General features: G+C 38.5%; 1 protein-coding gene across 1 annotated transcript in view; it reads left to right on the top strand.

The window, feature by feature from the left end:
- Positions 1 to 12,680: 12,680 nt before the first annotated feature.
- Positions 12,681 to 22,509, top strand: part of dph6 (diphthamine biosynthesis 6) — a 42,809-nt gene continuing 32,980 nt past the window's right edge. The window contains 5 exon segments of the mRNA XM_056768509.1: positions 12,681 to 12,787; positions 12,944 to 13,035; positions 13,223 to 13,416; positions 20,195 to 20,268; positions 21,117 to 21,235. Coding sequence (XP_056624487.1) covers positions 12,765 to 12,787; positions 12,944 to 13,035; positions 13,223 to 13,416; positions 20,195 to 20,268; positions 21,117 to 21,235 — 502 coding nt within the window. The 5' untranslated portion in view covers positions 12,681 to 12,764.

Here is a 22,509-nt window from a genome sequence, read left to right as displayed (position 1 = left end):
ATTTTATATATATATACTCTTCTTGACCAAGACAAAAATCATTTTTGGAGCAATCAATCTGTTCTTCAAGCTCTAGTATGGCTTTCGAAGACCTGCAACGCAGCACACAAGCCACATGTATTACTTATAATATTTTCACGCTGCTCCGGCCTCCGTTTCACTGCGTTTGCCAGCGTTCTTCTCTTCACATGAAACACAGCGTCTTCCACACAGCACCACATGATTTATAGATCTGATTTCTCTCAGTCCACACCCTGCCCCGCGGCACCATCATTACAGCCAGAGGTGTCCTCTCACCTGTCAGATCCGCTCTCACTAAAGGCTCGTCTGCAAGCGCCACGGCTCCACGCCCTGGGCAACACTGCCCCCGTCCTCGGGCGAGGCGCTGCGCCCGCGTCTGCCGAAAAGCTTATCTGTTCTGATCGCAGCAATAGGCTTCAACCCCAATGCCTCCAGGAGCGGAGAACGAGGATAAAGAGGGTCGAGCGATGAGCGAAGGGGTCGAGGGAGCGAGAAGGGCGAGATACGGATGGGGGGGGCGATTTGCCTTGAGCAAGAGCCGAGGCAAAAATCATCCCTTCAAACAGCCTGTTGGTGCGAGAGACCACCGCGGGCCCGGTGTTCTGCAGGACTGCAGCGGCTCTTTCATACTGGATGTGCCAGAAGCTTCTCTTAGATCTGCGGACCGACCCCAGACCTGTTAGACACCTGACACAGAACATCATCTCAGTTTCAGGTCAGAAGAGCACGTCCCTCCGCTCCTCGAAAACACACGAGTACACACGCGCTTCTTCAGGTTCAAACGCTGAAGAACTCCAACAAACATCAACACGACACAGAGAGAGAGAGAGAGAGAGAGAGAGAGAGAGAGAGACCCATGAGAACACATCACCTCATGTTACTCACACTTCACATACAGAAGGTCAGTATCATCCACTTTACAACTTCACCTGTGACTGCTGTTACTGTGCTTTGATAAATACAGCTGAATTGTGATGACTGCTTTATGATTTATTTTAGATGAATATTTGCACTGAAGCCTCAAGTGAACATGCTGAATAAATATAAGACAACTTCACCAAAAGCTGTATATTCATTGACAAAAAAATGCTTCTGTTTGTAGACGAAGCTGATTTGAGACCCCCGGAGACCTTTTTTAAGTGTGAGACATAACAGCATTAGTCAAGAACACAGGAATGAATATAGACGGTTTCATATTAACAAAACTAACAAACGTTACTTTTGTACCCCAACTGAACATCTGGAACACATTCACAAACAATAGAGCGCCTTTATATTATTTTTGATAACACTCAAAAGGAAAGCGTGAAGAACAGTTTGGCTAAACCTGTCTGTACAATATTCTGAGTTTATACTGCGATACCAAGCTCAACCGCTATATGTCAGTGTACCGTACGCTTTCTTTACATGCGACCGAACTAGAGGTTTATTTCATAAAATGAACACACAACAATAAAATAATAAAATACATTAAATAAAATTGTTGTATTATTAGACACTAGACAAAGACAAACCTGAAGTTAACTGGGGGTCAGGAGCACGCATGTCCGATGAAACGGTCTAAACAGCCAAAGAGAATCTATTCGAAATGCATTCTAGATTTCAGCAAATCTCACCAGTGGGTTTTTCTTAGCACTTGCATGAATAAACATAATTGACAATCTGGTAGATGTGATTGCAATAGCATTAAGAACTACCTTTGTTCAGTAATCATTTGCTTTTAGAACCACTGACTTAAAATGAGAATTAAACGAATAGTAACAATGAACAGGTCAGTGCGGCTTCTCAAAAGAGTTGAAAATGTGGTTGCTGTCAAATCAAAACTGTGAGGATTTTTAGAGAGTTTGTTATATGTATTTTGTGATAGCCACTATATGTGCCGATCTCTGTATGGATTCTGGCTAAATACTGCACATTTTTCTTGTATGGTTTATGTCTATATGACATATCGCTTATTGCCCCTAAACTCTTTGTAAGTCGCTTTGGATAAAAGCGTCTGCTAAATGTCTAAATGTAAATGTGTATTGTATTGTCAGTTACATTTAAAAATAAGAAGCAAAATCTAAAAACTACAAAGTTCTTGCAAAGAATACAGAATAAATACTGAAATCTAATGTATATGAATAAAATGGCAAGTAATCTGTGACGGTGTGTTTTACTATATTAACCTGATGAATTTGTGAGTGTAATTATCTTCATTTACTCAGTAAGTGTTGTGATGTTTTGGGAGCGCAGGAGGACCATATGCCACCAATTACAGCAAACTGCTCCGTATGGAGATCGATATAAAAAGTATTTGAAGCGCCATTAATTTCCCCTCGCAGTTCGCTTTTTTCCCCTCGTGCAATGTAATGTCTTGGCACGCCGCGTCGGCCTCTTATCGTCATCTCAGACGCGGCAATCAAGTCTCATAATCACAGTTTTGCGTGGCGGAATAGACCCGAGGCCGTGGCCAACAGATGCTAATGTGTGTCTCTACGGGCCGCTGGGCTGCAAATGCTTCAGAGGCAGCAGACGGGCATCTGCCGGCGCACACCCACGTCCATCCAGCCGCTTGTGCTACACCATCATTACCCTGTCCTCTGTAAATGAGCACAGCTAACAAGATGCCAATGACCAACTAAGAGCTCCCAGACGTTCTCTTAAACAGACGCAAAACCAACTGATGCCAATAATGATGAGAAACAACAGGCTTCAGAGCGCCTCACCGGCCTGAACTTCATCATTTGGGTTCTGTTTGGTGACTTACAATGACAAAGAATCACATATTCCCGTACACCGAGTTTATTGTACAGTAATATCTCTTTTATTTCCCTGTTATTTCTCCTAGACATCACTGAGATTAAACGCATAACAAATGAAAACTTTGGCTTGAGTCTTATCTGCGTCTCAGAAATCCGACAAAATCAACAATGTGTCAAACTGAGCTCAGATTGGTCAAGTCCGCAAATCTGTAAAACTTCCAAATTGCAATATGTTTTCCCTACAAAGATAAATAAGTAACTTGAACTTTTTTTGTTAAAGGAGTCAAATGAATGTTTTGCATCTACTAAACAAAATCAGCCTAAACATGTTTCTACCAAATATAATTTTGTTGACTGGACTTAGATTCTCAAGTGTTTGGCCAAAACGCATCAGAAAGTTCTAAACAAACAATATTGTACGAGTTTGAAAGTTCCCAAGATGCATTGCAGCATGTTCAATTCTGTGTGTCTTGTTTTTCCATTAAAGATGAGTGTTTTAGGTCTTGCAGGATTAATTTATGCTTTAATATCGTTGTTACTGTCAGTTATCTAGTGTTTAGCTAAAAGCATGCACAACGGCACAATTTTTGTAAATGCACTCAACACAAACTGTTTAAACAATTATTTGATTAACGTTTTGGTCAGAAAACATGTACAATTGTAGTAAAAGTCAAACAAATGTGTTTATATTTAAATAAGAATCTAAAATCTCTATTTCTTTATATATGTTCAGTCAACAAAAAATATTTTGTTCTGTTGTTCATTAGGAAACTTGACTATTTTGTGACAACTAATGACTTGAACATCATTTTTAAGTTGGGTGAACTTCAGTCTCTGTTTGTTAAGTTAACTCAAAATGGGTTGTGATAGGTTCCCTTATTATTTCAAGTTGACTCAACTCTTTTTTTTTTTACAGTGAATCGAAAGTCAATATTATTGAAGATCTCAATATGAACTCAAATCCAGATGATTTGATCTCTACAATCTACACTCATTTGACACTTGATGGATTAGACTTCTCCTGAGCAGTTTTATGGGATGATGATGTTCAGTATGTGTGTTTGGTTCATAAGTGTTACGATTGACGTCTTTTTGAGGAAAGTACCTGAAGGTCCATGCGGTTCATCTTCAGTCTGGAAGTGTTGAATCAGTCTCAGGCTTAAAATAGAGCTCTAAACACAAACACACACATGTGATCATAAATCAATCCGTGAGCTTCCCTTTCTCTGATTGTTCTTTATCCGGGTATTGTACCGTAAGTCTGAATCACTGCAGGGTATATATAAATCCAAATAAAGAATTGACCGTGTAGAACGATTAAGAAATAACATCTTCTTGATTTTAAGTCAGTTCATTTACACCACAGATGCTGAACTGAGAAAACATCACTGATAACTTTCACATCTTACATTTCCAGAAACTTTTCCCCAGCGGTTAATCACATTAAAGATAAATTATGACATGAATCTAGTCCGACTGAACGTCCCAGAACATTCATTAGACATTAGGAGAGTGAAGAAGTTGACACAGAAGCGTTTGAGTGGTGAATGATTGTTATTAAAACTAACAGCACTTAAAGTGTTCCCTGAACACTCATCCACTCCAGTCACTCTCATCAAATCCATCCACACACACACACAGTAGTGTAATTGATGAGTAATGTATGTAGCTTATTAACAAAATGAATCATTTGTGATTAGAGATGATCATGACCCCAGTCACTTATTTCACTAGAATGGAATTAAATTTACTTTAAAGTCGTCATTTCAGGCTCTTGAGGTGAAATGAGCTGCTAACCGTTGGCTGTAAAACGCTGGAGCGACGCTGGATTATTGAGTTAATGGCACAGATAATTGACAGACACTCATAAGATGTTATTAAGAGCCATTTAACAGACTCCAACATCTCTGATCATCCACAATTTTCCACAATCCACTGCTGTGTCATGCTGTTCTGGGATCGGACGGTTCAGGGACTTCAAGGTCACTTTCACTAAATGTTCCATGTTTTAATTTATGGAATCATTTTTCCAGTTAAGGTTTTTGTCTTGTTTGGCTCACATCCAGCAGGACAAGACACCGCCCACTGAACTCTCTCCATAAAACATGAGAAAAAAGTGCAGTGAATCGCTTTCTCTCTCTCTGTTCTGGGTGAGTTTATCTGAACAGTGTGGAGAAGATCATGAGACGGGTGGTGCTGTATCCGTTTGTGTTTTGGAACACATCCACAGACCCGTCCGTGAACTGTGACCCAACGGGGTGAGCCAGAGGCTAATTCTGCACATAACATGTGTGTGTGTGTGTGTGTGTGTGTGTGTGTACTTGTATGGTTAAAATTTGTTTAACAAAGTGTATCACAGGGATTTAAAAAAGATATATAATAAATAAAGTGTTCTGTAATGGTTAGGTTTAGAACTAAAGATTATTCAGGTTGTACAGTATCAAAATTATATTTACATTTATGCAGTCTGGGGTGTAACTAGTATTAGTTACTAATTAGTTACTGTAATTTAATTACTTTTCCCTTGAAAAAGTAAAGTAATTACTCTTAATAGTAGAGTGATCACTCTTATTTTTGATGTAATTTAATTACAGTTATTTTTGATGTAATTAAACTTAATACTTTGTGTAATATATGTGCAATAGTAGAATTGACATCAAAATTAAAAATCTTTTTGACCATTATACAATGTTTTGTTGGCTATTGCTTCAAATATTCTCGTGCTATATTGTGCTCCAGGGTCACATTTGCAGAGTGTGTGAAGAAGAGAGGACATATTTAACACAACTATGTCTACGTAACTACAGACCATATTGTCACAGCTCTCGGCACACAATCAACACACAACAATTTGCTTTGCATCAAATCAGCTGTACAAGAAAACCATCATAAGTTGAACACACATTAAGTAAGACAAACCTCAATAGTAATATGAAAATAGAGAAGCTATGAAAAAAGCAAATGCATAAACATACACAAACATGTAAAAACACACGTAGGGATATACAACACACGTACCATGCACTCAACACATGCACAACACCTAAAGCCCGTGGCAAACTTCTTTTTTTTGTACATGTGCGTGAGCGAACGCATGCACATTACAAATATTACTGCATTTCTCTGGGCCAACAGGGGTCCGGTTTTCTTCTACTACCTTGAATCGATGCTCCCAGGACACTGTTGCCCCCTGGTGGTTAAACTAATTACTGCAAGAAATACTCTAGTATGCGCGTACTATTCTGCCCCTCGCATTCGCATAAAACATGAACTATACTTCAGCCTTTACAAAACACACACACCCCAAAAACCCTACACTCAACATACACCCCAACACTCGACACTATATCAACACCTTACACAACATTCAACACTGCACCCATATCAACACTCTACACAAACACCCATCACCCACAACACAACAAACCCTGTAGTACATACTGCAGCGCGACACTCAATACACACTTTACACTACACCCATACATTACACAGCCTACACAACACACAATCTCAACATTACACACTACACTCAATAAACACACCCTACACAACACACATTCTCACTATCACACACCCTACACAACACACACTCTCACCATTACACCCTGCACTCAACAAACACACCCTACACAACACACACTCACTCTCACCAACACACACTCTCACAATCACACACCCTACAAAACACACACTCTCACCATCACACATTGCACTCAACAAACACACCCTACACACACTCACTCTCACCAACACACACCCTACAAAACACACACTCTCACCATCACACATTGCATTCAACAAACACACCCTACACAACACACACTATCACACACTACACTTAACAAACACACCCTACACAACACACACTATCACACACTACACTCAACAAACACACCCTACACAACACACTTTCACCATCACACATTGCATTCTACAAACACACCCTACACAACACACACTCACTCTCACCAACACAACCTACACAACACGCACTATCACACACTACACTCAACAAACACACCCTACACAACACACACTCTCACCATCACACATTGCACTCAACAAACACACCCTACACAGCACACACTCACTCTCACCAACACACACCCTACAAAACACACACTCTCACCATCACACATTGCACTCAACAAACACACCCTACACAGCACACACTCACTCTCACCAACACACACCCTACAAAACACACACTCTCACCATCACACATTGCACTCAACAAACACACCCTACACAGCACACACTCACTCTCACCAACACACACCCTACACAACTAGGGATGGGTACCGAAACTCGGTACTTTATCGGTCTCGGGGCTAAATTGTGAAAGACCGAAGTATCGATAAGCTCTGACGTTAACGGTCCTGCTATCGGTACTTGCGAAATTAAGAAAAACATTTCCTATTTATTATTGCTAAATAAACGTTACATAGCATTTTAACTGACCAGCCATTTCTAATTTGAGATAATATTTAAGACATTTACCTGCATTTTCGTTATTCGCAATCTCGCACCGCACGTAAAATGTACGTCTGTTCCACACTACACGGAGCTCGCGCGCACACAACACGAAAGCTCGCGCATATAATAGTGACGATGGCGGAGAGAAACAAACGTTCTAAAGTCTGGCTATATTTCAAGCGAGTAGACACAGATAATGCTCGTTGCAATAAGTGCAACAAGACTTTTGCTTGTAAGAGTGGTAACACAAGTAATCTGTCTAAACATATCTCTAAAGTGCATTATGTGCAGACAGAGAGATGCAAAGTTTTCGGCTAATAGTTCGTCATCCACGTCCTCAGGCTATGCTAGCCCAGCAGTCTTTCTAAATAACACAGACAAAATTTAAACATTGCATAAGGTTTCTTTAAATTATTATGTAATAATTGTATAAACACACATCACATAAAAAATAGCCTACATATAAATCTTTAGAGTGTTTTTTCTGCAGTAGCCTAAATAAATCTTAAACTTAAAAACCGCTTTCACAGTACTGAATTTAAAATGGATGAATAATAATAAATTATGCTTAAGAAATTATAAAGCAGAGCTTACCTAAAAAATTAATTTGTAACGATGAAATACATAAACTTTTTTGTGTTCATGTAAATTGCAAGAGGTTCCAAACCTGTATAACGTTTAAGCCCAAACAGAGTTAACTACATTGTAATTTATGTGAATGTAAAGCTGCAGTTACAGTGAACCAAGCCACTCCAGCATCTGGTCCAAACAAAAGAGAATTCCAAAGCCCCTTCACACTGAGCAGCATGTGTGTGTGTTTGTGTGTTTATACATATTATGTCCCTATTTATCATAAGTATTAAATGCACAAACACACAAATGAAGGAAATATGTGCTGCACTACACACATCATCACAAAAGAGAAGATCTCCAGCCACAACACATAATTGGAAAACCATTTCTTTATTATTATTCTTAAACAAAAACAACAAAAAACATAAACAAATTTAGGACCACATGCATTTTATCTAAATTCTCTATGAATAATAGGCGGGTATCAGTCATCTTTTACCTGCATTAAGATATGTTAGGTCAACGAATGTAAAGAATACGAATGTTTTAAATAGTGAAAAAAAACTCCAGCTTTAGTTTCGTCTTTCATAAAAAAAACGCAACAAAAAGTACCGATAAGAGTACCGTTAAAGTACCGGACCGATAAGTGGTACCGATAAAAGTAGTAGTACCGTTAAAACCTTAACGATACCCATCCCTATACACAACACACACTCTCACCATCACACACCCTACAAAACACACACTCTCACCATCACACATTGCATTCAACAAACAGACCCTACACAACACACACTATCACACACTACACTCAACAAACACACCCTACACAACACACACTCTCACCATCACACACTACACTCAATAAACACACCCTACACAACACACACACATTACACTCAACAAACACATCCTACACAACACACACTCTCACCATCACATACCCTCCACAACACACGCTCTCACCATCACACACCCTACACAACACACACTCTCACCATTACACACTACACTCAACAAACACACCCTACACAACACACACTCTCACCATCACACACTACACTCAACAAACACACCCTACACAACACACACTCTCACCATCACACACTACACTCAATAAACACACCCTACACAACACACACTCTCACCATCATACACTACACTCAAAGTCACACCCTACACAACAAGCACGGAGCGACACAACACTGAGATGTTACACAGGCCTTGTGAACTGCTCTGCGTGTGTATGTGTGTGTTATTTTCATGAGGTGTTGAGAGTGTGGGCCGGTGGGTGACAGCTGTGTAAATCACACAGGTTTAGTGGAGCTCTCTCAGTTTTATTCACTTTAATCACAGAACTCCTGCAGCAGCACTGAATGAAATCCACCAATAAAAGCCCACGATCACAGGCTAGATGCTGCTGTTTTCTCCGGCCGGACACCATCAACAGGTCCGCTCGTAAACTCTAGGTCACGTCCACAGCGCTACACACTTTCTCATATGAAACACAGCCGTTAAGGCGTCCAGGAGGATTCATAGCCAGGCCTTGGCTCCTGTTTTTTATGGTTGGAATGACAGACAGTAATTCTCAAATGGTCAAGCGCTTTAATCACTCGAATGTTGCGGCAAGCACGGATAAAACCTGTCTGTCTCAAAGTCCACGTTTGAGTCGTCTCAGAAAACTAACGTCATGCTAAGAATGTGTCTACAGTGATGATGCAAAACCTTCTCCCACAAGATCTCTTTTATATCTTGATTATTTCCTTGAATAGAGCAGCAAAGAATAGGCTTCACTAAATCTTTGGCCACACAGATGTCAAGATCGTTGTGTTTATGACGAAAATGTCTGCTCACATTACTGTATGAAACCACTCGCTTATTTTCATTCACTTCCTCACATATGTAGGGGACTCAATTATCGTTCACTATGTAGGGAAATAGACTTGATCTGGTGCTCTACATACTTCACTTTACTTAAAAGACACTTTATTCATTTTAATAGTATAAAACAGGTGTAACAGAAATAAAAAGAATGTGTAATAACAGATAGATCCCATAACATGTGCAATTGAATCTGATTCAGAAGAGCTGGAGAATACCAGACCACTGGAATCAAGCGTGGAACCATACATGTCTGTGATTGTTGTGTTTGATGATATCATCATGTTATAAGTTGTACTTTCTGCTCTTTTAGATTTTCAAAAAAGTGAATTCTGTATGATGTATAAGCTTGTTTCCTCATGGGGACCAAAAAATGTCCCTACAAGGACAAGGATTTTGGATATTCCCATCTTTGTGGGGATCTTTGTAGGGTTTACCAGGTTCAAGCATACACACACACGGACACACACACCCAATACAAAACAGGTCTAAGCTCCAAGAAAACCAAAGCAGGCACAGAACACTGCAAAGTGTCAAACTTCATCAGAGACAAGACGCCGAGGGCAGCTTTGAAGTTCGGGGAACACTGTCTCTGTGACTTCCTACGATGTCACGTCCAATAGTTTGATTGTGACGTCACTTCTGTACTAAAGTTATATGTTTGCACACGGATTGTGTATTAGAGAGCCAAACACAGAAACACCACAACACACGTGAGGTGAAACATGATGTGTGAATGTTCTGTAAAACACAACTATATTGTTTGTTGAAGACTGAGTGAGGAACACACGGTAATGTAAGAATGTGAAATCTGAATGAAGGTTGTCTGCGTGTCACAGTTAAGAGAAAGTGTTTTGTTGTCCTCTTAAAAGTAGATGAATAGATGAGACAACAGCATCTCTGAGCTAAACCTTGACTGCCTGGTGCTCTGGACGTCTTTGTCACTATTTCTTACGGCGTTGTATTAAGTGCTAAAGTTTTGGCGGCCTTGTGCGACAACACTGCGTGTTTGTATGTGTGTAAATCAGCTGGATTCGCTGCATCTGTGTGTATTTACGCAGCTCATATTTGTTGCGTCGTCACGCATGACCATGTTTCAAACCACTGATGAGAACAAAAATAGTATGTATTTAACAAAAATATGATCGCAAGTTACAGTTCTGTGACATAATATTGATTGATCAATCGTTTCATTTTGTAGGCAAATACGACTTGTGTGTTGGTCATTGATATCATCACTTTAAAGTTGAGTTAATGAAACAAGCATTGATTACAGTCTAGAGAAAGATGAAATAATAATTTACTGATATGTAACAAGAATACATAGAGAACATAAGAAGTGTGTGTGTGTGCTGGTGGTGTTTCAGATGAAATAAATCAATGGTGTACAGTAGCAGCGGTGAGGGATGAGGGCTGAGGGATCATGTCTCTTTCAATTTGGTAAATTCAGACAGAATGTGTTGCCTTTGGCCTGCTCAGGGGCGCCAGGTGAGAAAAGCAACACAACGTTTCGGCTCTGGCACAACAACACAGGGCAAAGGCAACATGAAAGGCGTTTGTGTCACTGTACATCTCCCCTCAGAGAAAACATCACCTGTGAGAACAACACATCCAAACCTCAACATCATCAGCATCACCGTGGCCAAATCCAACATCCACATCACCTCTCATCACGTTCTCTTCTCACCATGTTCAACTAGTTCATATGAAGAGAAGAAGGAGCAATATTTGTCAAATGCAGTTTCTCTTCTTTCAGATTTGAAGAAGGATACAGTTAGTCTTGTAATACACAGTATACTCCAAAGCACAATGCCAAAATAGACATGTAGAAGATATAAGCATTGAAAATGTACAGTCTCTCAGCGGCACCAAGACAGATTCATGATTTTCATGACATCATTCTGCACTTCATCTTCTCGTCCAATTCCAGACGGTGAGGGAACAAAACACTATTGAAGATTTCCACCCTGACTTCCTGTTTCGATGGGAATTACGTCAATGCACTGAATAAAACTGCACATTTCAAGTCACTTTAGTGCGACTATATTATAACGGGTTTGTTTATTTAAGCATTTGAATTGTAGGTATTTTTATTTCAAATACTAATGACACCACTTGTGCTTCAGTCAAAAATCTAAATGCTGTCATCATTCATGTAGGGGTAAACCTTTATGTGACTCTTCCTTCAGTGGAATAAAAAAGAAGATATTGTGAGAAATGTCATACACATTTGGGATGTCATGCGCGTGAGTGATAAAAGAGTTTGTATTTTGGCCGAACTAAGTCTTTATGTCTGTGATATTGTCATCAACAATTGCAGTAACATGACAGAGAAATGAGATGAATTCAGACACTTCTCAAATAGAGAGATGTCGAGCACTTTAAACATTTCACAACACTGCCAGAATTTTGCCCAGTAATAAAAGGTTTAGCATTAGCTACATAACAACTTTGAGCATTGAATTTACACACATAAATGTACAAAACTATCACTGTCTCTGAGTGTCCAAAAATAAACTTGCATGAAAGGTTGCATGAACAAATAGTGTGATTTTGTGTGTACATCAAGTGTTTGTATTAACTCACATTGTAAGCTACTACTGAGGGAACAATACTTAGGCCTACCTATAAAAAACATGTCTTACATACTTTAAACCCTGAAGAAGTATAATCTAATGTACATTTTTACAAAATTCCATTATATTATATTATATATGTTAAACACTGATCTACAATTGTACCAGCTGTACCAATGAACAGATCATTGCTGCCTTCACGTGCTCTCGGTGTTCACGGTGTTGTCGGAAAACGGTGTTTTACTGTTTTCCGTGTAATTTTACTAAATACTTTTTATGTTACTAAATCCAGACGTCACTTCCTTGTTTGTGGTGGGTAATATTTCACTTCCGAAGAGTCTTGAACGCAGCATGACTCGCGTTAAGTAATTTTCAGTCAGGCAGATGATATGACAGCCTCCCTTCATGAGGGGTCCTTCAGTCACCCGGAAGTAGCGGCAATGTTTACAAACCCGCGAAACACGTGAGAGATTGACAGCGCTGTATTAACAACATGAGGGTTGTCGCGTTGATAAGGTAACATGTCGATGTGTTTATATCGAGACTCTAGTGATGATGACGATGACAATATCGTGAGATGTAAATTCGCGTGTACGCATTATGAACATATGTGATCAAATAAAACCTGCAGTATGAATGTGTGTGTTGTAATATTGTGTGTGTTTGTTTCAGTGGAGGTAAAGACAGCTGTTATAACATGATGCAGTGTGTGTCAGCTGGACACACTATAGTGGCTCTCGCCAACCTTATGCCTCACAAACATGGTAAGAGTACACAGAGAAACTACTATACACATGCCATAACAACATTATTATTATACCTGTTGAACCTGCACAGACTTCACATACACGCGTGTTACATTAGGATATAACTATCACATAACATGGTCAGAATTAAAAATGTAAACGTGCAATGTGTGTCTCTGAATAAAAACCTTAAACTGTGTGTCAGTTGTTTCAGATGAACTGGACAGTTATATGTACCAGACAGTTGGACATCAGGCGGTGGATCTGTACGCCGAAGCCCTTGATCTGCCCCTGTACAGGCGCATTATTGAGGGCTCCAGTCTGGACACGGGAAGAGAATACAGTCAGAGAGATGGAGATGAGGTGGAGGACCTTTACCATCTCTTACAGCTTGTCAAGGTAACACCAACTACAGTTGTGTTGACGAAGGTCACATCACACACAAACCTCAGACGTGCTGCTCTTCCTTTTCTAAAATCACACCTCTGGATCTTTTTCTTATTGCTCAGCATCTGACAGAAACGCAACATTGTATGTAGTAGTAAATGTTTATTTGAACTGCCAAATAATTCATTCATGTGTCCTATTGAAGCAGACGTCTGTCAGTTATCTGTGTTGTTTGTTGTTTGAGACCCCTGACACCTCACGCATCACTTCCTGTTGGAGCTCTGAGAGGAAGATTTCTGTTTGCATCCCTCTTCTGTTTCACATGAGTCGTTGTGGGGTGAAGGGATTTGACAGGAAGTGATGTCACGGTCACCCGTGCTGGTTCTGTCCTTTTTATCTTGATGCTTTGTCTAATGAACATTATAATAATTCAAGCATCACATACTGTAAGTTGATGAAAGTTTGATATGTGCTGGATTGAGTTCATTCAGTCAGATCAGATCCTCCTCATCTCTCTGGTCTTTTCTTTTCTCCTTCACATCTGTGCGTTCTGTGTTTCACGTCCGTATTTACTTCACATGTTTGAGACTCGTTTGCTGTATACTTTTCCCATCTATCTGTACACAATCTCACGGGTCAGAAGGTCAGTCTCTCAGGGGCGTCTGGTCATCAGATACATGTCTGTATGTTGTTTACTCATAATGATGCTTTTGATTTTGTGTGTAACAGATCATAAACTGAAAGGATCGATGCATAAACAGTGAAAGACAAACGTGATGTTGAAATATGAGCAGAAAGCATCAGGACATATTCTCGAATTCAGACGTTTATAGTCTGAATCAAGTGCAAATATCCAACTGCACATCAAATATATTGGTTTCGGTCATTTTAGTAAGATCTTTTCATGCTGTTGTATAGTAGAGATGTTACGGTTTGACAATTTCAATTCCCGGTTATAGTAAAAGAAAAAATTATCACACTTATCAATATCGTCACGGTTTTATTAACACGTTCCGGTAATGTAAAGAAAAATACTGATGTAAACCAAACGTAATATTGAGTTAACCTGTAAATGCGCTTTTATTTGATTTACATCAAATAAATAACATTAATATTAGTCATGGCACGTTGGGTTCATGAGGAGGTTAAAGTTTCCTAGTTCGGGTTAAACACAACCTGAAGTGAGTAAATCAGATTTTTATCTAAACAACACAATTCAGCAAATCATCTGCCTATGTGTGTTGTGACAAATAGGGGGCAACTTTAGGACCCAGGAGAAAACGCCATGAGCTATAGCACAGGAAACAAGCTGAACGAGTTTAAAGAGCATCATATCACATCATTCAATGGAAAATGAATAGAAAAGATGAAATATGAAATAAACGTGTGTCAGTATATCTAAATTTCCACAAATGTGTACATTTTTGGATTAAAGTCCTAATTAGTGAAGCCCTGTCATCACAAACTCACAGGAGCAGACGTCAATAAATAGGTGTCTCACCTTATTTTGTTCCAAATGTCATTTATCAAATTATCAATTATCACGGTAAACCCTTAAATAATACATCCCTAATGTATATTCAAGTGCTTGTTTTTCTAATAAGGTTTTAGTTAGTTATAAAATGTTATAAAAAGTGGCGTGGTAAGGTAATTTCTTCATTTTCGATTGATTCATCTGTAAATATGGTCAGAACCGTGACGTCGCAGCTGCATCTTGCGCTCCATACTGCGCTCACTACTGCGCAGTCTCCGGCTCCAAATGACATCAGCGGCCATATCTCAAACATTTTGGCTTCATTTTTCTACAGTGGAAGGGAGTGGGGGCATGTCGTCCATCTTTTATACGCTCTGTAGTCTGAATATATAAAAAGAGGAAAGTCATCTCTTCATAAAGGTTGCACACACAGAATATTGTTATTTATTCATGTCACTCAGGAGATCTAATATAATGTATGATTTTGATCAGATAGATGATTTGAATATCAGGGATAACGTTTCACTTACCTAATGCAGTGAAATATTGTCTGCCATGTGATGTAAACATGTGCTCCTCACCCACGGTCTCGGACGTTCGGGGTCTGAAATCACATTTAATCCACACATGAGAAAACTTTCTGTCTTTAAACTGATTTCAAATAAGTGCAGACAACAGGGTTAGGTCAAGCTTATTTCTTAACTCTGTGTTTTGTATGTGCATTCCAAGTAATATCAATCAAACTGCTGTTGGGTTATTTAAAAAAAAAACAGAATAATTAGTTTTCTGTTTTTGCAAATAAACTCTTCATTTGACAATCATGATAAAGTCAGTATTTCTTTCCTCACTAGTACTTAAGGTCTGATCATTCAAACATCATGACAGTAATAATAAATATAAAACATATAATTCAGTAACACACAAACACAATCATAACAAAGATACTTGTGTTCTCTACCTTGAATAAAGAATCATTTTAACATGGAAATGAATTACCATAATGTGTCCTGCCATTTCCAAATACATAATGTTGTTATTTAGAGTCAAATTAAAATATTCAATGAAAAACATTGATGATCGTTAGTTTTTCATTTAAAAAAGAAATTTACTATAAAAATATACTTTATAAATGTCTAATTATTTATAGAGAATAAAAACGGGCTTAGGCATCAAGCTTGTCTCTTTTTCATATGCTGTGTATTGACATTTTCAGAAGGTAACCGTAACGAGATTTTGAAGCTGTCGCTTTGAAAAATAAAAATAAAAAAAATGTTTGAAATGAATGTTTTAAATAGATCAGAGCTTGCTTTTAAAGCCTAAAATATAAGTATTCTAGATATAAGTCTTTCAAAGAATCTTGTCAGACAAGGTTTCAGGAGAATCACCCTATCAGTGTTTGATGAGGGCAGACTGATCAGGGATCAGCAGTAACAGATGTAAATCCAGTGGATACACACACACACGAACACACACACAGAAGAAGACTAAGCTTTTTTCAGTCTGTGTCAATAGAGATGAACATGTATTGAACCTGCAGCATTGCTTTAGGATTTGTCTGATTATTATTCTGGAATACACAGCGCACACCTTCTGTAACGTTATTTAAATGTTATGAGCTCAGATATCACAAACATATACTGTACTGGCAAAGAAAGGTTGATTTTAGCAAACTGAATTAATATTAAGCTCATTTTGTCCAGATGACTGCACGGGAGGGTTGAGGGTTATTTTCATCTCTCTTGTGAGTGGGTTTGTGTTTGACACGAGAGTTTGATGGTGGGCTGGGAGGAATGCTACGATAATGAGCTGTTAAATTTCTCTTACACGAAGAGCATCAGGAATGTGTTGTGTTTGGAAAGTGTGATATTTGAAAAGATTTCTCCAGCACTTAATTAAATGTTATCTTCTGAGCAAATGACACATGCAGGAATAATGAGTTTTTAAGGTGTGCCGTGTTTGATGTGCGTGTGACGGTGCAATAGTGCCACCTGCAGCCGTCGCCTCTGAAATAAAACATCCGTTGCATGTCTATATAACACTGTGTTCTTGAGTAGATTCTCTTGTTTAATTTCTCAGGCCATATATAGATCATTTTATATGTAAATAATATGTAAGGACTGTATTTCAAAAAATAAGCACGCACCATTTAAGAAATTAAATCCAAAATTTATAAGCAACATTCAAGACTTGTTAATAAAATAAATGACAACGGATGTTATGCCTGAATTAAACACATGTCAGTATTGGATCTGTTTACTCTTTCTTTCAACAACAAAGACATGCAGTTATAGCTAATAATACTTTATATATTCCTATCGTATTTAATAAAACACAGAAAACAAGTTGAATCGAACAAAATAATGATTTATAGCATAAGATTTTTTTACTGATTAAGAAATAATTTGGAGGAGGGCCCTAAAGCTCTCTCATTCTCTCATACCTCTCAATCTCTTCTGAAACTTCTCACGGTATTTTCACAGATTTATATTAATACATTCATCTAAAAGATTAAAAATCAACAAGTTCTCTTATTTTCAAACGTTGAACGTCTGTTGCATTATTAGATTTTAATGACTTATAAAGTCTTAGTCCCTGTTGTGTTATGAAGTTAATTATAATAACCATATAATCACGTATCGTCAGACGGAAAAGAAAGATTGAGGCACGATTAAATCATAAGAGTTGACTTCAAATCTCTTTTGTCTCTAGAACACAGATGGAGATCATTTATTTAAACTGCTCATTTTTACACAGTATAAAAACCCCAGGTCATGTTAAATCTTGTTTTGAAAGGCATCATTTTAAGCATTTTAATGTGTTTATCACAAAATACACCAAGTGTTATTCATGCTAGAATTTTGTATTTAAATTATTTGATTTTTTAAGGATAAAAGGATGAATAAATGCTGGCTTTGGAAATGTTAATATTTAATGATAAATAATGTGCTCTTGGCTTATTTTGAGGGTACCACTGCAGTGGTTTCACATTGTATATGGTCCTGAGGTGAGGGAATTTGTTGTGTTGAAGGATGCAAACATTATCGAAGGTAAAAATAAAAACAAAACACTTCCTAAATACTTCTAATTTTGACATTTGTAACATTAAAAACAAATGTAACATTTCCACAGTTTTAAAATTAAAACAAATGTAACATTTCCACATTTCTAACATTTAAATAAATGTAACATTTCCATATTTTTTTAATTAACAGGATGAAAACACATAAGAGAAATATTGACCAGTGTGTTTTCAACACCGATGTTAGATTGTCTGAAAGTTCAGCAGAAAGACAGTCAGTATCATCTTCTACATTCAGATGTTCTGTGCACACGGTTGAGTGCAGGATTTTTTCATACTGATATATAATGAAATATAATGCTGTTATGATGAACTAATGGTATTGAAATGTTCATTTAACTTGAATTGTTGTTAATCCAAACAGCTGCGTCACATGTTTCTTAAGGTTAAAGCAGAGCAAATGAAATGAACCTCAAGTTGTAGCAGAAACATTATTTGAAGGTGCTTGCATTCGTTCGTCTTCAGATGTTCAAGTGTTCTTCCACTCTCGCGGCTCTCTGTTATCGACATCACCAGAGGAGTCCGGGTCCGTCAGGCCCTTACAAACACGTGTTTGTTTTCTGTTCCGCTCGGGCTTTAGGGGGCGTCCGGGTGGAGTTCTCCCGGCGCGAGGGCCCAGGAACGGAGCCACGCCGATCGATCGCTCCAGCACGCCGAGGTGTCAGGAGTGAAGCGCAGCACGTGGAGAACAAAATCAAACCCGTCTCTGATTACTTCCACATAAAAAGAAACAGATACCTTTAAACCTGCTTAATACATAAATGATGACCTCTCGGGTCAATCCCAGGGTGCCCGCGATCAATACTGCGGCTAATAGAGGAGCGCTGGAGCGGTTGGAGAGGGAGCAGCGGCGGGGAGGGGGAGAGGAAAAGCTTTCTATTGTGTCCTCATTAAATAACACCAGACACATTTATTTCATTACTGTCCACGTGGCATTTACCTGACACGACTAACACTTGCTCTCATGTTCTCCTGTGACTCTTTACCCAAAAATAAACATCCTGCTGTTATTTCATAGTACACAGGCCATGTCAATGAAATATCTGATCTGATTGCCCCTAACATGCACTCACAGATCTAAAAAAAAATGCATTTCATTCATAAATAAGAAACCGGTTTTGTGTTGTCATGTGAAGGTTTATAGAAGAGATTCTGATAACGGCAGATGTTTGTAACGGGGGGGACACACTAAACACAAGATAAAGATTCTGGCCTAAAGCTCTTGTAATTTGTTTGTATTTTCTGCCTAATGTAGTTTGCTCAGTGGTGTTTAGTGATGATGGAAAGCGATAGGTCTTATCTGGCTTTGCCAAGGGCACGAGCATGCTTCCAATATACTGACGTCCAGTTTCTTTACCGTCTGACGCCCTGCGGTTATTTGCATTGAATCACGTTCAGCGGTTTTAAGGGCGACGTGGAGCAGCAGGGAGAGATACAGGACAGATAGTTATAGATCCACCTCGGACATCTCTCCGGTGTAAAGCAAACACAACTGAATCCAATAGAGCACAAAACTCAACACATTACTGCAGACAATAGAAGCAACATCACTCCGGATTGCCTTCATTTCTGAAAAAAAAAACTGAGATCTGTAAGACCATGATAAAATAATGACATTTAAACATTAAAAGATAGTTTGATTAAAAACCATGTTTGCATTAACAGGATTCTTTAAATAATGCGTAAGTGTGATGCGTTTCATAAGAAATATGAGATGTGTGCATTATTTTCATCTTTTGACAGACCTGCGTTATGTTTAAGGTAAAGAAATTGATGTTAAAATGATTTGTTTTGAGCATGTTTACATTCTTCCAGGAAAGGGATAAATCAGCCAAACATCAACGTTCTTTTATTGTTTACTCAGACCCGTTTCTATCAGAGCACAACAGAAGATATTTTGAAGAATGCTGATAATCAAACAACGTTAAACTCCATTAATTTCCATTATATTACCACAAAACCACATTTCTCCAAATATCTTCTCTTGTCTTCCACAGAAGAAAGACCCACACAGATTCACAAACACAAGGAGATTGTCTGATGTTTGATTGCATGAAGTTTATGATACATTTCTATATTTCATATACTGTAATGCCACAAAATCTGTGGCCCCCGCTGGATCCATCTTGTCCCCCCAAAGTTTGAGAACTACACTGATTTTATGTATTTTGTGTTGTGCAGAAGTTCACGCAGGGTTTTAAGACTGATGTCATGTCTTCTTGTCTCTTGTTTATAAGGAAAAGGAGAATATCGAGGCGGTGTCTGTGGGGGCGATCCTGTCCGATTATCAGAGAGTGCGTGTGGAGAATGTGTAAGTGCTTCATGTGTTATCAGTACAATATCAATAATATACATCATCAGTGATAAACACACATGATCTGATCTTGAACACACAAACTCATTCTGTCTCTGATACATGACAGTCTGTTGTTATCTTGATTTTACATTTAGAGCTGCGAGGAAAAGTTTGTCTTTGGAGTTTTCTAGATTTTGTATTAATGATTCACAGTTATAGACAAACACAATCCGACGAAACTAAAAGCACATTGAGTTATTTACATTGCATGCTGGGAAACATTCCATGCAAAGTGCAATATAAATATACTGGACTAAAATACAATTTCAGTTCAATTCGGTTTGAATTCTTTAGAGCTTGACACAATTTTGTGTTGTTGTAATGAAGCTTTATAGAAATTCACATATCCGGTTGAGAAAAACTGAACATATAGAATTGTGTGAATTTTTTTCATTTTTGAGAAGTAACATTGGAAAAAAGTCTTCAAACATTTTGGAATGATCATTTTCATCAAGGTTGTTACAAGATAGACTTTGGATAACCTTATTTGATTGTGTGTGTGTTTTAAAGTTGTTTTTAAGAAGAAACTTTGGAGCACATAGGAAGGTTCTTATGAACTTATAATTATTGTCAAGAATGTTTGAATTATTTTGTCATAATTGGAGTCCAGTCCCTGCTCATTATGACAATCTTGTGTAGAGCTCTTCAAACACACACGTATACCACTCTTATTCAACTATTGTTGTCTGGACTGATACTGCAGAACCCCTGACATACCATAATAGCACACAAAACCACATGTGTCTGGAGCTGCGGCGGTGACATCACGGGGAGTCTCTCTCTCTCTCTCTTTCTCTCTGCAGGTGTGCACGACTGCAGCTGCGACCGCTGGCGTATCTGTGGCGCAGAGATCAGGCTGAACTCCTCAGAGAGATGATATCCAGCGGACTCAACGCCATCCTCATCAAAGTGGCGGCGTTCGGTGGGTGAGCCGCTTTCATGACCTTTCACTTCACAAAAATATCGATCATTTTACATTTATTGACTTAACATAAACAAAGAAAAATATTACAGACAGAGAAAACCTCTGCAGTTGAGTCAGTGAGATCTGCCCTTTTATCAACAATAATGTTCATCGTATCTTTGTAAACTACAAAACACCAACATCACCAACTACTGGCCTGGCATGAATATCTCACAGATCCATGTTAACGGGTGTCATTTTGAAACATCGTCCTTTGTAAACGAAGGAAAGGTTTTTTTTTTTATTTTAGTACAGCAACGTGCATTTCAAGTCAATAAAGTGTGAAATAAATAGATTATTTCATGTTATAAATGTGTTTTTGAGCAGATAACTGTGTATGCCAGTGTTAGAGGTCATGTTTCAAAGCCCGAGGACAGAATCACATACATGAGACCTGTGTGTGTGTGACTGAGCGCATGTGCACGCCTTGATTTTATATCCCGGTGGGGACCTTAACCAGAATACACACCAACTCGTGTCAGCGTGGGGACCAAAATTGAGGCCCCCTTGGGCATAAAAGCTTATTAATCATACAGAACAATATATTTTAAATATACAATTTTAAATCTAAAAATGCTAACAGTTTTCTATGATCTTTAGGGGTTTCAAATATACAGTTTGGACAGGAGTGGTTGTGTGTGTATGAATGTGTGTGCGCGTGTTTGTGTATGTGCACGTGTTAATGTGTGTGTATGTGCACGTGTGTATATGTATTTTTGTGTGCATGTGTTTTTTTTGTATTTATGTGTGCATGCATGTGTGTGCATGCATGTGTGTATGTGCATGTGTTTATGTGTGTGTTTGTGTGTATGTGCACATGTGTGAATATGTGTGCATGTAATGTGTGTATGTGTGTGTGCGTGTGTGCCTGTGTGCGTGTGTATGTGCACGTGTTTGTGTGTGTGTGTGTGTGTGTGTACATGTATGTGTGTGTGTGTGCAAGTGTTTCTGTGTATGTGTGTGTTTGTGTGTATGTGCACATATGTGTGTATATGTGTATGTGTGTGTGCATGTGTAGGTGTGTATGTGCACGTGTTTGTTTGTGCATGTGTGTGTGTGTGTGTGTGTGTGTGCACACATGTGTGTGTATATGTATATGTGTGTGTGCACATGTTTCTGTGTAACTGTGTGTGCATGTGTGTGTGTGTGTGTATATGTATGTGTTTGTTCTTCTTCGTATGTGTGTGTCTGTATGTGCATGTGTGTGTGTGTGTGTGTATATGTATGTGTGT

This window comes from Triplophysa dalaica, chromosome 15 (assembly GCF_015846415.1).
Source record: "Triplophysa dalaica isolate WHDGS20190420 chromosome 15, ASM1584641v1, whole genome shotgun sequence".
Classification (NCBI taxonomy): domain Eukaryota; kingdom Metazoa; phylum Chordata; class Actinopteri; order Cypriniformes; family Nemacheilidae; genus Triplophysa; species Triplophysa dalaica.
Note: the sequence above shows the minus strand (reverse complement) of the source record. Positions and strands in the feature narration are given on the sequence as shown.